Below are 16,614 nucleotides of genomic sequence, written 5' to 3'. Positions count from 1 at the left end.
TTTGCCCTAGTGGCTAATAACTTTTTAAAAACCCAAAATTGATAAACAAAAAGGGTTTTGTAAGGAGATTCTCATCTTTCCACCAATATAAATTATTCCTTATTTTGACTTTAATATAAAATTATTATTCATTTTCTATTTGAATTATGACTAAAATCTTGATTGATAGGTTGATTGAAAAACAACTATAACTTTCAAACGGTATAACAATTTTTTAATATGAAACATGTGTCACATTCTATGTTTTGCATACTTTAGGATTAAAAAAATTGAATTTCATAAATTTTTGACCAAATTATGGTGGTTAAACATACAAATTTTTATATTTCATAAAAGTTGTAGTAAAAAATCATAATTAATTATTTACTTTAAAAAAATTTAAAAAAATGTGTCTGGACATGAGTCTTCTACTTATATCTAAAATCTTATAAAAAATATTATGATTTAATTGTGGTTAGGGTGGTCAAATAGACACCTACTTCTTATCTCTTTCTTGAAATTGTAGTACTACTGCATTGAAATTTCAAATTTTCATGAAATAGATTTATTTCTTTTCATAAAACAACTAGTAGCTAGAAACATTCAATTTTCTATAGATTCGATTCTTACATATTTTTGAAATAACATTGATAACTTATTGAAATTTTTACATCAAGTTGCCTAACTCTATTTTTATGGATTTTAATTGCCACTTAAGAGCTTAGTTTGGCCCACCATGATCCTGCACATACTCGATAAAATGGGTACAATGATAGTATTGCAAAAAGAAGAAAAAAGAGAAAGGGAACTCATTTAAGTACAAATAATTCCACTTAAATTTGTAATTATACCACAATAGACCCCATATATCGAGAAGATATAGAGGGAAGTCCTTGAAACATTGGCATAGAAGTGGGAGGAGAGAGGGATATGCATAGACAAAAATTAAAAATCAATATTTATATCAAGCCTGGAAAAAATAAGAGAAGGCGATATAGCCAAAGAAAAAAGTCCTCAAATGGCTAAAATAGGAGAATACTAGAGTGACACAAGATGATGAAAATTCCAAAACAAATTGGAGAAAATAAGGATTTATTTTATAAAACATTTTAAAAGAAATAAAAGAAACAAGGGTGATAAATATTCAAATTAAAACAAACGATAAACGTCAAGGAAAAAAACTTTGCATTCTAAATTAAAATGTGAATTCTAAAGTTGAAGATGCTAATCCCATGGTAATTCTGAACAAAAGGGAGAAATCATAATAGAACCCTTAGCAACACCCCATCAATGTTCATTCATTCATTAGCTTTTGAAATGGCTTACGAAATACCAAATTGTGATCCACAACCATTGGAATCTGCACTGAATAGATTTTGCTATGGAAAATAGCCTTTCAACATAGTGGGTTGAATTTGTAGTAGGTTGATAAGAAAATAATTTTTCTTGATTTAAACAAGAAACTGCTCTCTTGGCTGTTATTAATAATCTTTGTGTTTATTTGTGTTTATCTGGTTTGGAAAGGTGAAGCAAGGGTCCCCTGCAAGCTGTGTAAAACGAAAAACTAATGGAAGAATTATGAAATAACTACGAAAAAATTATAGAAAAACAATATTGCATACCACAGATTTATGAAGAAAAACTTGGTAAAATTATACTAAAAAAAAAACCACGGGCAAATATCTTTCATATATTATTTCTTAGAAATTTTCAGTTACAACCATCTTTAAAAAGTACATGAAAACATGATTTAGAGTAGCATATAACAACTGAATTGTGGAGTCTGAATAAAAGACAATTTACTAAATTTAGTAAGTATGACTTGCACAACTACATGTATAACACATTTCGAAATTACTATTTATAGTAAGTCTCCTAACAAAACTTGCTATTTATAGCAAGTCTCAATTTTTTTTTATAGAATCTATGACTAACCACATCTATGAGAATCTATGATGTGTAACCATACCTAGATGAGATCAATTTGGACTTCACATTCCAACCTTTACAGATTTGGTACTACAATTAGAATTACTCTTAATTTAAATAATTTAGTTATACATTATCATGTAGGCTATGCCATTAAGAGAATATTTGTATGATTTTGTGCTGATAAAATTCAGATACATGTAAGTAAGAAATATGGGAAGTGGCTATCCAGTTCTTAGAATGTATCGGTATATAAGCTATGATAGATGAGAGTAACTTACACATTGATGCATTCTAAAAACTAGATAGCCATTTTCAAAAACATGAATTCAAAATTCCAGCACAGTGAAATTCTTTTACAGGAAAATATGTACTAGTTGTTCAAGGGCATCTTCATTCACTGACCTTGGGATTATACTCAATTGTAGAAAGAATCATCCCAAGCCAAGGAATTGCCAAAATCCCTTCGTCTGACCTCTACTTACCCAGCAAGAGGTTATTTCCCACAGAATTGGGAATACGATCGACAGAGGCATCTTTCAAATCTTCCATATATTTGAACCACTTTTGACATGGCCAGATGCAAGAGAGAATCCCCATACCAAAAACTTGATATAGTGCTTACGTGGAGTGAACAAGTAGAGCTTTCCTCCTAGTGACAAAACCCTTATGCACATAGGAAGAATACACACCATAACCCACACAAGCACAGCCAACCACAAACACTTAGATGCCACAACCACATGTATTGCTGCACCAAATGTTAACAATAATGATACCAATGCTATCCATAACACATACAAACTGATTTCAGTTAGTGCTGGATCTTCTACTTGGCTAGCATAAAATGCAAATGTAAGGAGGATTGCAGAAGCAATAGAAGAACAGAAGGCCATTGTGTCAAGTATCACAAACACCTTGAAGAGAATAGAGTTTATTAATAGAGGGATTCCTTGACCTTGATCTTGAGTGTCAATACCTCCTGGCAAAGTGAAAGCAGCAGCAAAAGCAACTGTTGCAATTAGAACTGCAGTTACAGATATGAACTCTGGTTTCCATTCTGTTTTTCTGACCTTGCTTGGTGAATTTATCATTGAGCCTCTATCTAATATCTTGCTAGTAACACCACATTTTTTAAGATAGTTTTTAATCTGCAATAAACCAATTCATTTTACACTTAAATTTTTGAATAACAATTAAACAATAAACAATGATCAAATTTTATTTCTACAGTAATTTATATTAATTATCTTCTTTCTATTAATTTTAACTATTGAATTGTTTAATATTTAAAATAACTTAAAAAAACCTCATCTAGAACCAAATCACGTACACTCAAATAAAGTTGTGGGTCTTCATCCTCATTCTCTAGTGCAATATCTAATGCTGTTTGTCCATTGTTATCAATGCAATTAATTAGTCTTTCTGAGATTACTGAGCATATTATAGTTTTCAGATCTCCTCCTACTCTCTCAAATATTTGAGGTGCATTTTTCACAGCCAGATGTAAGGCATTTCTACCATCATTGTCTACCATTTCTAGACAGTCGCTGCTGTAATTTAATATCACTTTGAGTAATGTTGCATTCCCCTCCTTAGCTGCTATATGAGGTGCAGATTGCCTGTTTTGGTCCACTTTGTAAGGAGAGAGAGTGTCCTCTTTTATAAGCATGTCTCCAATTGGGGCAATTTTCTTGGGATTCATTGAAATAGCTGGAATTAATGCAGCCATATGCAATGGGGTTCTGTGGAAACTGTCTACTTCTTTAGCGAGTTCAGGTCTCTCATCTAAAAGCTTCTTAATTACACCTGCACAATCAAAAAACTAAAACTAAAATTGAGAGACGATTTTGCAGCTGTATTAAAGAGTATGCATTTTAAGGCGATATGATGAGTGTTTTAACTCATTGTATCTTAATATAGATATTTTTTAATTAAAACCCATATAAATTAAAAAATTAAGATAAAATAAACAGCTACACTACCTTTGTTTCCCTAAATGATAGGAGGAAACAATTTTTTATTTTTTGTTAAAGAAGTAAGTTAAAACTTAAAAAGGGAAATTAATTTTGAGGCAAATATTGATAATGTTCCTATTTTTTAGACTCTTAGCATGTCTTATTTAGATGTTGAAGGATTTTGGAGGACATTAATTGTAATATGTAGTAGGAAATTGTTTATGAGGGTCTAGATGGTGTATTTTAGGAAGAAAGTATCATCAATACTTGATTTGTCTATGGTGTGGATGACGGTTCAATGTACATGTTAAGTTTCCTATCGCTGGATTAAACACTTGATTCCTATTGGAAGGAAAGCAAAGGAGGTCATCAACAAATTGTAAGAGATTCAACATTCACCCTCTTTCTATCAAGAAAAAATGAAAGATTTGGATGAGAGGTTTCCTGAAAGTTTTGTTATGATTTAAGATTAACATTCAGAAAGAGTTTTAAGAAAGAACTTTGCTTCAATGAATATGGGGTAGGGTTAGCTTTGTTTAGAGGTTTCTATTCTGGACCACTCTAACTTGAATGTCACTTTGAGTCTACTTGTCACTTGTTTCTAATTGTTCTTAATCTTTTCTTGAAAAGTATTAATTTTGTTGTGGCTATTTATTAATTTATAAACTTATTACTATTTATTCTTTGTCACTGTTTTTTATTATTTTTTAGCTTGTTTGTAATATTTTTTCAAATTTCTATTAAGACCCTTTCAAAATCTCAAAATTCTCTCTAATCTAATAAAATAAATATATTCATATATCTTCACAGTAGTATCATTTATTTTAATATTTATTTCATTCTTTCTATTATTCAAACTCTTAAAAATTAAATAATAAAATTGGCTTTTACTTTTCTATTAACCTCAAAAATAAACTCCTACAATTTTTTAACAATAAAAAGATCATACAAATGCTTAACATGTGATGGATTAAAATAACCATAGTTTATACATTATTTGTTATAAATACAAAATGATTCTGATTTCAATCGTTGATAATTGAAACATCCAAAACTAAAGAACAACATACCTTTTCTAAGGTTCAAGAATGCAAGATGTAAAACCGTTTGTCCATCAAATCTCTTGTAGTACTCTCTTGAAGTCCTACAACACAACATTTCAACAATCTTGAGATGACCTCCCTCACAAGCTTTAAAGAGAGCCGTTTCACCTGCTTTGTTAATCTCATTCACCAAATCTGGGCATGACTTCAATAAATCTTCCACGACTTGCTCATTTCCTCCCAACGCCCCTTCGTGCAACGCTGTGTTTCCCTCCATAATTTTTAGCTCCTAAAAATGGCATCCCATCCTCTGGATTGGCAATTGAGAGTTGAAGCAACTTTTGAAGGAATTGCAGAGAACCATGATGGGCGGCAATATGTAGCACAGTGTTTCCCCCTGGCGTTACCTCATTAGCAACGCCTTGCAGCTCCCCAATCTCATCAAGCACTTGTTCTTTCCCTGATTTGGCTGCTTCGTACAGCGTTTTGATCATTCCTTTGCAGACATACCCACTTTGATCCATCAAGTTTTGATGGAAAAATGCTCTAGGCTTAAGACAAATGCGATTTTTCAACGGGACGGTCCAAACATTGCTATTTATCATCTGGAGGAATCACAAAACGTGTAGTTTGGACCGGTGAATTTCTTCAATTCTACTGTTCATGCTACTATACAAGGTCAAGTTAGAATTCTTCGTATAGATGATTTGTAAAGTTACTGATGTTTAACCATTGAAATCTATGATTTTCAATGAAGGACTTTGACTATAATTTTGACCCAAAAGAACTTTTGAAATTTTATAATTGACGAGTTGATCATTTTGACTTCAGTTTTAATCTCTTTTTTAAATTTAATTATTGACATGCTGATTATTTTGATCATAATTTTGACAAGAAACTTTTTAAACTTCATTGTTGACAATTTGGTCATTTTGAATGTAATATTTATAAAAGTTTAGGAGGGTATACCTAAGTTCATTGGCTAATGACTACTCATAATTGAATGAAATGTATTCCTAAGCACTAAAAAACAATGAATCATGTGATGCCACATTAGGGCACAAGTAAGGTCTCACTTTTTCTTTGAACTGTTTTGGACACCTTGACAAAAAGCATGCTTGTGGCCCTAAAACCTTAATTATAAGAAAGGGGACTTTCCAATAAGCTGCCATAAAAAATTAAAATAATTTGAATTTTTCATATATAATTTTGAGAAATACAAAATTGAGGTACTCAACTACTCAATCCTCTCCCCTAAATAAACCCACTTTCAAATTAGAAAATTCACTTATCCAAAATTTCTTCAATCTCATTTGGCTATTTATACATCCTTTTGTTCATTCCTTTGGAGACATACCCATCTTGATCTATCAAGCTTGGGAACAGAAGACACCAACTCCAAGGTAAAAGTGGGTTTTCAATGGGAAGATAGTAACTTCCCTATTTATAATTCAAAAGAGTTACAAATTGCATGTTGTTGATGGCCAGTCACATCATTATGTGTGGACATAATTGTTGATGTAGACTAGAACGACCTAGAAAAAAATGGAAGGTTGGATCTTTTTTAAAGAGTTATCATATTGCTATCAGAATTAGATTCTGTAATTTTTAGGCAAAATTTGTTTATTTATTTTCAATAGTAATTTTTTTTTTATCGATAAAAGGCATTGCTAGATTAATATATTGATTCAAATTAAAGTTTAGAGCATTAAATCCCACATTTCCAAAAAAGCCCAGAGGGCCTAAAGACAAAAAATATGAAACTATGTCCCTGAGCATGCACAGAAAAGGAAAAGCATCTCCAAAGCCCCCAAAAAATTTATGGGCTCAGAGTGGATATAGAGTTTTACTTACATACACTTATCCTTATCAAACCTCAAAAAGCATTCAAAAATTATTTTTAAAAGTTTGAAGCTACAAAAATGAAAGCATAACAGAATTTTATGAAAGATTTTGTTTAAGCAGAGAATTCAAAAAAAACAACTAAGGGCTCTGAGACGACCTCAAAAGGAAAAAACCCCAACTAAACACCTATCTAGTTAAGATTCCTCTTCTGGCATTGATGGTGACATCGGATCTCAGCCTCTTGCAGATGCTCTACGCGGAGGATGACCCCTTCCACAGGAAGAAGTGCGACCAGAACCTCTCCTACCACCTTGCCTTCTTTGTACTACATGGGGGTTCTCTGCTTCTTCTTCTATTTTAGGAGGCAAGACACCATTAAGTCTGGCAAATTCTAAAAATTCCTCTTCCCTACCCAAATATTCTAAATTATCTCCCAGAAAATGCCATTTTAGGAATCCGAGGCCCATACCTGTAAAAGATCTATGCATTTCAAGTTCCTTGCTAGTAAGGTCAAGCAGAAATGGGTAGAATTTAATCAACTCATCGAGGACGTTGAAGAGAATTATCTCGCTCAGTCGAGGAGCCCCAAAATCATGTCACATCTTGTTCAGAACCTCTTGCAGTTCGAGCAAGATGTCATTAGGAAATCGTCTTTTGGTGAGGGTCCATACTGCTTGTTTGTAAGCTTTAGGTCCATGAGGGAGGTGAAAAACCGAGATGAGTTGTTGGTATTGTCTCGGGGGTATTCTTCCCTACTAATATGCCCACTACCAAGAATGAGCTTAACAAACAGGATGATCGTTTTCTCGGGGAATAGGAGGAGCCTCTTCAGCCTTAGGTCCATGATTTTCTTGAAGGATACTTCACAGGTGGAGGTCGAGAGAGAGATGGGAGTGTCCACACCAAAACATGAGATTGGTCTAGGATAGACACTCATAATAAATCCAAACGGCTCCTCACCAGACATAGCTTCGAGAATTTGTAGCAGCTTGATCTTCTTGTATGTAGAAGGAGAGATAAACTAGTTGATAATCTTGTAGAGGAAGCTGAATAAAATCTAGAAGGCACTTTCTTCGACATTCATTAGTGAGGAATGCCTTGCAATGAATTTTCCTGCGAAGGTGGCGAAGGATATCTGTCTTAAATCATGCCAAATCTCTCGGCTAAAGAGTTAATCTCTATCCAATGGACAATGCATGCCTCATACTAAGAATGACGGCGGACTGTAGGCTATCTTTTTGAGAGGAGAGTGGGAGAATTTGCTGAGAGAAAGGCCAAGATTAGGTGACGTCAGAGATGATGTGTCAGCTTCAATTCTTAAAGTTGGTGGAAAAATTTGAATTCAAAGAAGTAGTCGTTTCACCAAACTTTGGGGTTTTCTTCAATTTTATTGTATTGATTGCTATCTCTGAATCTCCCTCAACTATGATGTTTCTTAACCCATGCTTGAGGCAATCCAGTAGGCCTAAAAGAAAAGCTTTGAATTTTGCTATATTATTGGTATCCGGTGGCAATGGCTTGGCCATTTTTCCAATAATTGACCATGAATAATCTCTAACCACATATCCTATACCTGAAGGACTTGGGTTACCTTTGGAAGCTCCATCAAAGTTTAGTTTGAACCATCCCTGCTTGGGAGGGGACCATATAGATTCCTTTCGAGTATTATTTTTTTGCCCATAGGAAGGAGGAATCTTGATTCCTTGCCAGTTATTTCTTATACTATCATCCCAAGAAGAAAAGATTTTGGAAGAATCTGTTGAGAAAGCTAGTTTGCAATTTACTGTCTCAACAATTAAGGTTTCAATTGAGATTAAAACTGACTCAAATCTCCTTGCTTTATTGTCAAAAAGTCTTCGGTTCCTTTCTTTCCAAATTTCCCAAACAAGGCATGAAAGAGAATTTTCCAAAATCTAGCTTAAAGTGCTTTCCTTAGAAGGAAGAGGCCAACATTGAAAAAGAGAGACTATTTATAAGAATCTACTAGTGAGAATAAATTCAATATTTATTGTATTAAAGTGATGTTCACAGGAGTGAAAACATTAAGGTTTTTTGAGATCAACTAGATCATACTAACTCAGAGTCTAAGTTTAGAGAGGTTTAATCATAGAGTTTCCTTCAAGATCATTTGCCTTAACTTGCTATTTCATCTGTAAAACCTTCAATAAATATAATATCTTAATAACAATATAAGCATAAAATTCTAATAGCAATATCATGATATAATACACTTTATCTCTTAAATAAATACTATATAACATGATAAATAAGTGTAAAACCTATTCTTATTTTACATAAAAAAAATTAGTATATATTTTTAAATTATTATTTTAAATAAAAATTTATATTAAAAATTTAAAAATAATATAAATTAATGAATTTGAAAGATATTATTTTTTAATTACAAAATATTTAACTATTTTCCAGGAAAATCTGTGGATGCAAATTACTAGATATATATGTTTTGAAATTCTAAACTCAATAAATTAAAAAATAAATCAAGACATATTGACTAAAATACCAACCTTTTTTTTTCATTCATTGTGGGGTGAATAGTCTCACTGTTTTAAAAGAATCTTATTTGTCCTATACAACACAACTTAATTTGTTTTAGTTTGCAGTCAGTCATCATATGATGTGTGGAAACAACTATCCCTCATTATATATTACATCATTTGTGGAACAACTTTGAATTGTCATGCTTGGTCATGTTTGCAGTGTTACAGACAATGGCATTCGTCATGTATCAATCAAATTGTGAGTTTGCTTTAATATAATTTGAATTAGTTTTAAAGATGATTTATTCCTAGTTTTAAATTTTAATATTAATAAATGAATTATATATATTAACAATAACATTTAATTTTTATAAATAAATTTTATTATTATAATATTTAAAATTCACAAACTAGATAAATAAGTGTTGTAAAGCAGTGAACTTCTTGTCAAAGAGTGCAAGAATGGTTTTGTTTTTGCATGATTTGTCTCATTTGTTTTGTTTTGTTTTTGTTCTCATCAAAACTTAAATCTTCAAAATTTGTCATATTATATTGACTAGCGATTTCCTTGCTTATCAAGTTTAATCGATGATCACATTGTATAAGCTTCTCAAAATGTTTCTATGTAATCCCTATTTGAATTGTGATCCATCTGCTTCTCCTAGCTACTTATTATTGACTGAAGGACATGAAAATAGGTGGGAGGCCAGCACTATGCATAAACTACCTAAGAAAACACACTTGTACATATTGTAAGTAGTAAGTACATTTTTTTGTTTTTGATAAAGAAAGCAACAAGAACGAGGCTGTTGACCCTCAATACAGCAGCTCAAAGGCAGAAAGAAAGACAACAAACCAGGGGGCAAACCCCCCAAAAAATACAGTCAGAGAGGCCAAAAGAAAAAATCTATCAAACCAACAACAACCCAGAACCCCACTCAAGAAGGGAGAGACACTCAAACCTTAACAAGGAGGGGTTTGGGAGAGGGGGGAAGACTTCCCCTTTTGCCTACGACAAAACATAGTCTAGGCAATATTGTCATTAGGACTATCACAAGAGAGATCAAGTGTGGATGACCCTGCCTAAACACTATTAGAGGCGTTAGTAAAGTGATTTTGCAGAGGAACAACATCTGGAGTAGATTAAGTAGGAGTAGAATGAAGTTGCAAAACAAGAGCAACAGGTGTTGAATCTTCAAGGATGGCAATAGCAATAAGAGACACGTCATCCTGAGAGGAGGTCTCATCCTCTAGAGAGGAGTCAACAAAATCATAAGCATGGACAGTCAAGTGATCAATTATAGCATCCTTCCACCAAGTAGCAACACCTTTGTGACACGGAAGAGAGCAATCTAAAGCTAAATGACTCGTACAGAAACATTTTCGGTAGCGAAAGAGGAGGCCCTCATAATACAATGTTTGAGTCTAAGGCCTATCCCGAACCATGGGAACCACATCCCTACGGAGAGGCAAAGAGATGTCAATATCGATTAAAATGCAGGCAAAGGTGGAGTTCCCCATAGAAGACGTGGCATCATCAGCGTTCAAGAATTGACCAATAGAGTTACCATTGGCCTTATAATAAGAATGCTCCCAAAAATGGAAGGGAAGATTAGGAAGGCGAACCCATATTGGATGCATGTTAAGTGGTTCGGTAAGGGGATCAAAAGTAGTAGTCCAGGGCTTGAGAGAAAGAGAGTGATCTCCCCAAGTCCACAACTTGCCCAACATCAAATCTCTATCTGAGGAAGAAATAAAAGAAGCAATGAAAAAACCTTTAGCACAAGGAAAAATTTTAATTCTATGAGAAACCAAAGGCTTCCAGGAGTCACCCAACGATGGAGGTCTGGTAAAGAAGGCCAAAACCCAACAAATCTGCACAACAACACATAGTGGTGATAGATGCCAATATTATCCACAACATCCTATCCACAAACCACCATAGGGGAGGATTTGGAACATGGAAGAGAACAAATCCCATTGGAAGGATGAGCAACAGATCTAGCAACATGAGAAAAACTTCACCAACCAACAAGAGGAGGAGATATGGGAGGGATCATGGCACCAACAATGCAAGAAGCATCCAAACCCCCGACTTCAACACAACCAATAGCATGAAGACCCCCCAAACTAGTATCCACAGTGGCACCAAAACCCACGAGCGGGGTGGCATGATCCATCCATGGCAGGAGAAAAATGGGTTGACCCTATAATGAACGCGACACAATATTGAGTGGCAATGGAAGAGGATTCCAAAATTTCCTAGGCAGGAGCGTCGTTGAGGGCAAAAAGGAAGCAATCCATTATTACATTACAAGGAACCTCACCTTGTTATTTGAATAGTAGTTATAGTACATGCAACATTTATTATAATTGTTTTACACTAACAAATGCAAATTAAAATGCTAACACATCCTAATCCTATTTCCTGTCATCTTAATTGTCTTCCATGATCATATTTTTCATAGTCTTTAACATGCTTATTGGGTTCCTTCTAATTAAGACCTTTTGAATCTAGCCCCTACTAACACCAATTCCTCCATACCAAAAATAATAGAAGTGATTTGAAAAATATATAATTTAAATACTCTTGACTAAATGAGAAAATAGTTAAATAACTGTAGTAAAGATGAAACTCAAACAACAAGTGCATCACATGCTATTTGGGAAACCCAATACTAGCAAAAGCAACACATCTTGATAGCAACGAAATAAGAGCACACATTTACTCCCAAACAAGTAATACTAAGCTCCAAATTCATATAAATAAAATACAAGCATGCTCTCTCTCATTATCAATAGTCAAAAAATATGACTGCCAGTTTGTGTCATGGCTTTGTAGATTGAAGATAAACAATGCACCACATTGCAGTTTAGAACATGGTTGCCTAAAGGAAATATCATGTCTCAAGAAAATTTTATACACAAATTTAATGTACAAACTTTATTGTAATGTGAACAGAGGAACTTAGGATGAAAAAGTGAATAAGGTGGAAAGAACCCCTTGCCAACTAGTCATCATTACTCCATGGTAATACATTATATTGAATCACCCTCACCTCATTCTATGTTCCCCTAGTTCAAATATCACAATGAGAAACATTGCACGTTAGTAGAAAATTTTTCTAGGATGATACATCAATGCCACAGTTTCTTTAGCTTTGGTTGAGTCTGCTAATGCATCCATGACCAAGTCTTCTGATGAGTTTGAAGCACTATTAAATGGTGAAGCAACAACACAAATATCAACTATTCTTTTATAAATATTTGTCCACTTTTTAAGGGGCCACATTGCATTTACATGCAAGACAGTTGTCAACAAATCCTACGAAAATTATTGGGAAACAACTAGGAAGGCTCCCCTCTTTCTTTGTTCTCTTATTTTAAAATAAAAACCCAAAATCCTTTGTATTGGGACATGATTGTGTGAAAATTGATCACATTTTTCTTGGTTGGGGGAAGCAAAATTTGTGCATTATAATGACACTTGTTTAGTTTTTTTATGACTAGGTATTAAGAGTGAGGAGAAGAAATAGAGCAAGGGATTTCTACCCATAACTACCCCTGCAATACACTAACAAACACATCATATGATGTGTGTTCTCTCATCTTGGAATTTACATTTTCTTATGACATTTGACACCTGTCAATAGAGGCCAATAAGATGCAACCAAATTTCACTTTTGTTAATATTTAGGCATCTTTCAATCTATAAACTTTAGAATCTAAGTTACCACTATTTTGAAAGGATTATTGATTTGGTGGGAAAAAATGGTTTAATAGCTAGTTAATTCAAAAGGATCTAGTATAGTACCATGGTGAGAACTCATAACAGTTAGATACATGTTTTGTATATTTCAAATTATTTTATAAAATTATCTATTTTATTATAGGGTTTTGTGAATTTGTTCTATTAACTTTATTACAATGTGTGTGAGTGAAAATTATGTGCAAAATATAATGATTGAAAATGCTAAACTAAAAAACCTAAGCAATTACAAGATTTCATCAAACACTCAAGATGAGAATGTTATGGAAGAGAAATTAGAAATATTAAAATGAAACAAAACAATGCAAACTAAAATTAGATTTGATTTGCTAGTTCTTTGATTCGATGTATGCTCATGGTATTGTGGATGCTTGATTTTTCTCCATGATGGTTGTGTAATGTGGTGAAAAAGGGTGATGAAGAAATCAAGAGCAAAGCTTTTCTCTCCTCAAGAGAAGGAGTGAAAGTTTCACAAAATATTCTCCTTAACCTTTTCACGCACATTACATTTAAAAGAGGGGGGAGAATTCACTAGATCCAATCTCAATAGGAAGAGATTGAATGCTAAGTGAATTGACAAAGGATTTGGAAAGTGAAACTAACCCCTCTTTTAGAATGCAACAGGTTGAATTATGCAATTTAAGATTAAGTGTAAATATGCCAAAGAAATGGTTGTAACTTGAGATACAAATGTGGGATGAAGCTGTGCACCAGGAATTGGCAGTAAAATATCAAGATGAAGCTCCCCTACAAATTTGGGCGAAAGTTGTCAGGACCGTGTTGAAAGTGCATGCGGTCGTCCGAAAAATCTATGCATCGAAAAGGGTTTTTTCGCCTCTGAAAAATGAAGTCCGAATCTACAAATATAGTTGCACACCTGCAACCTACACATAGAAAAGAGAGGAACAGGGGTTGGGATTGGGGGTTCACCTTTAGGTCAAACCCCAGTTTTGGAATTAACCAAATGATGAAAAATAGTACTTGCAAGTAAATGTAAATGAAAGACTGAAATGGAATTCACCTCAAGGGAGGATGCAATTGAAATGAAGATAGAATTGCTTGTGTGTGAATTGAATGATGAAAGAGATCTCCTCTTCAATGGTTAAATCCTTGACTTGAATGCAACACCTAGCCTTGAGAGGAGGCTTAAGAATGTTCAACGCTTGGAAAGGTGCTTGGATGCTTAAATGTACTTGAATCCTTGAATGTTTGGATACTCAATCAATTGAATTCTCACTTATGCAAATGGGAGGTTAAAAGTGTCTTATATTCATCAATTAGGGTTATTGGATAGATTTTTCATCATAGGGAAATTTTTCCTGCTTCAAGGTTGAAAGGCCTAATGCAAGGGTTGATTGGAGAGGGCCCAAAATAGGGCAAGGACAAGGGCACCATGCCCCTATCCTATCCTTATCTAGGATAGAAAGCAGGATTTAGGTAGTGCGTGATGCGAGAAAGTTCAGTTTTTTGGGGATTGAGAGATTCTCGGGTCTCCAATCAAGCTTGGAGATTCGATCACCAATGTGAAGACCCAAATGTGGTTAAAAATTGCAAGGTCACAATTTTATGATAGTAAATTTAGCTCCCACTTTAGCGGGAGTATAAGCTTACATGCCAATACTTCTAGTAAAGTACAATGAAACAAGATTGAAAGACTTTCACCATGTCAAGGAAGAAAGATACACAAAGCCCCCAGTGGAATAAGGATCTTACGACATCGATTAACAAAGTAAAAGGGAAGATCAAGAGAGAGAACCATGACTACAAGTAGCAAGGTTCCCCTCACTATGAGTCATGAAAATAAAGGATACCAAAAATTACAAAGCAAAGCCAAGTTAACTAAGTAACTTTGAGTCTTTTTTCCAAGCTTTGAGAGGTCTTAGGCAAGGAGATCCTATCTCCCCCATTCTTTTCATTATTATGGCAGAATGCTTTGGTCGGACCATGGAAAACTTGGTGCAGAAAGGATCCTTTAAGGGCCTCCAACCTTCTTCTACTGACCTTATTTGTTCACACCAGTAGTTTGTTGATGATACAATAATTATGGGGGAATCAAGCATCTCAGAAGCTAAATTTCTAAAGAGTACCTTGTGTAAATATGCTTCTACTATGGGGCAACTTATTAATTGGGCCAAAAGTGATGTCTTTTTCATTAATACCCCTGAGAGAAGACAACAAAGGATCAATAGAATTCTGGAGTGTAAGATTGCTGACCTTCCTACTACCTACCTTGGTCTCCCCATGGGGATTGCCCCTCCTGACTCCTATTGGAGTTCGCTAGTTGATAAATTTCACAAAAAACTTGTAGGTTGGAAAGGGGCTCTCTTAAGTCAAGCTGGTAAGCTCCTTCTCCTTAAGGCTACTCTTCAAAGTATCCCCATTTATGCTCTTAGCCTATTCAAAATTCTAGTCAAGTATGCTGAAGCTATTGAGAAAATTCAAAGAAGATTCCTATGGTCTGGGGTTGAGGAAAAGCAAAGAATGTCCGTGGTGGCATGGGATCAGGTCTGTAAGCCAAAAAGCAAAGGTGGTCTAGGGCTTAGGAAAATTCACACTTTAAATGAAGCTCTCCTATCTAAACAAGCTTGGAGATGGTTTCACTCTGATTCTGAATGGTGCAAAATTTAGAGAAGTAAGTATTCTCTTATGTCCTCTTCTCTTTCTTCTTTTCTTAATTTGGATCTCAGCATAAATGGATCCTGTATCTGGAACCATGTTTCTAAATCTAAAGATGTGATTGCTAAAGGAGTGACATGGAAACTTGGAAATGGCAGAAAAGTTAGATTCTGGGAGGATCCCTGGCTTTTTGACAAACCCCTTATGGATTTCTATGAGTGGGCTTCCCATGCCCCCTCCTATATTGGCTCTTTTGGTACCTTAGTGGCAGATTATTGGGATGGGAACCAACTGGCAGAAGATTGATAGTATTCATCCCAGTCTCTCTAAGCTCAAAACCCAATTGTTTGCTATTTGGTTGAATAAGGAAGAGGATTCCCTAATCTAGAAACATGACCCCAAAGGCATTTTTACTGTGTCTTCGATGTATTGTATCCTTTCCCCCTCCCCTCCTATGAATCCCTTCTGGTCTAAAGCTTGGTTAAAAGGTCTCACTCCCAAAATCAATTTGTTTTTCTGGACTATTCTCCAAAATAAGATCCTTACTATTGACAACCTAAAATGCAGAGGTTTTGCCCTTCCAAATAGGTGTGTGTTGTGCTTTCATGAGGAAGAGTCAGTGGACCATCTTTCCCTCCACTGTTCTTTCTCAACCTCTATTTGGGAAAGCTTCCTCAAGAGCTTTAGTCTAGCTTGGGTGTTTCCCAGCAACATCAGAGATTTGTTCTCCTCCTGGAAAATTCATTGGACTAACTCTTTTCTGAGATGTATGTGGCAGCTCTCTCTTCCACACATTTTGTGGGGTCTTTGGAAGGAAAGATACAACCGAATATTCAGGGATGGGTCCCTAAATCAAGACATTGTTTTTCAGAAAATTCAAAGGGCTATTCAGGAAAATATGGGAACCATGGAGGTCTCTTGTTACTCTAATAATTCCCTGGAGTCAAACATCTTAAGAGCTTGGAATATGAAGATCA

General features: G+C 34.5%; 1 protein-coding gene across 1 annotated transcript; it reads right to left on the bottom strand.

Moving 5' to 3' along the window:
- Window positions 1-2,447: 2,447 nt before the first annotated feature.
- LOC131875254 (ankyrin repeat-containing protein ITN1-like) lies at window positions 2,448-5,504 on the bottom strand. The gene is made up of 3 exons (XM_059219327.1): window positions 4,937-5,504; window positions 3,242-3,717; window positions 2,448-3,059 (listed from the first exon to the last, which is right to left on the bottom strand). Exons 1-3 carry the CDS (start codon window positions 5,184-5,186, stop codon window positions 2,448-2,450), a joined length of 1,338 nt encoding a protein of 445 aa, XP_059075310.1. The 5' UTR covers window positions 5,187-5,504.
- Between the last annotated feature and the right edge of the window lie 11,110 nt (window positions 5,505-16,614).

Source organism: Cryptomeria japonica, chromosome 4 (genome assembly GCF_030272615.1).
Source record: "Cryptomeria japonica chromosome 4, Sugi_1.0, whole genome shotgun sequence".
In the NCBI taxonomy this organism is placed as follows: Eukaryota; Viridiplantae; Streptophyta; class Pinopsida; order Cupressales; family Cupressaceae; genus Cryptomeria; species Cryptomeria japonica.
This window is presented reverse-complemented; position numbering and strand designations above follow the sequence as displayed.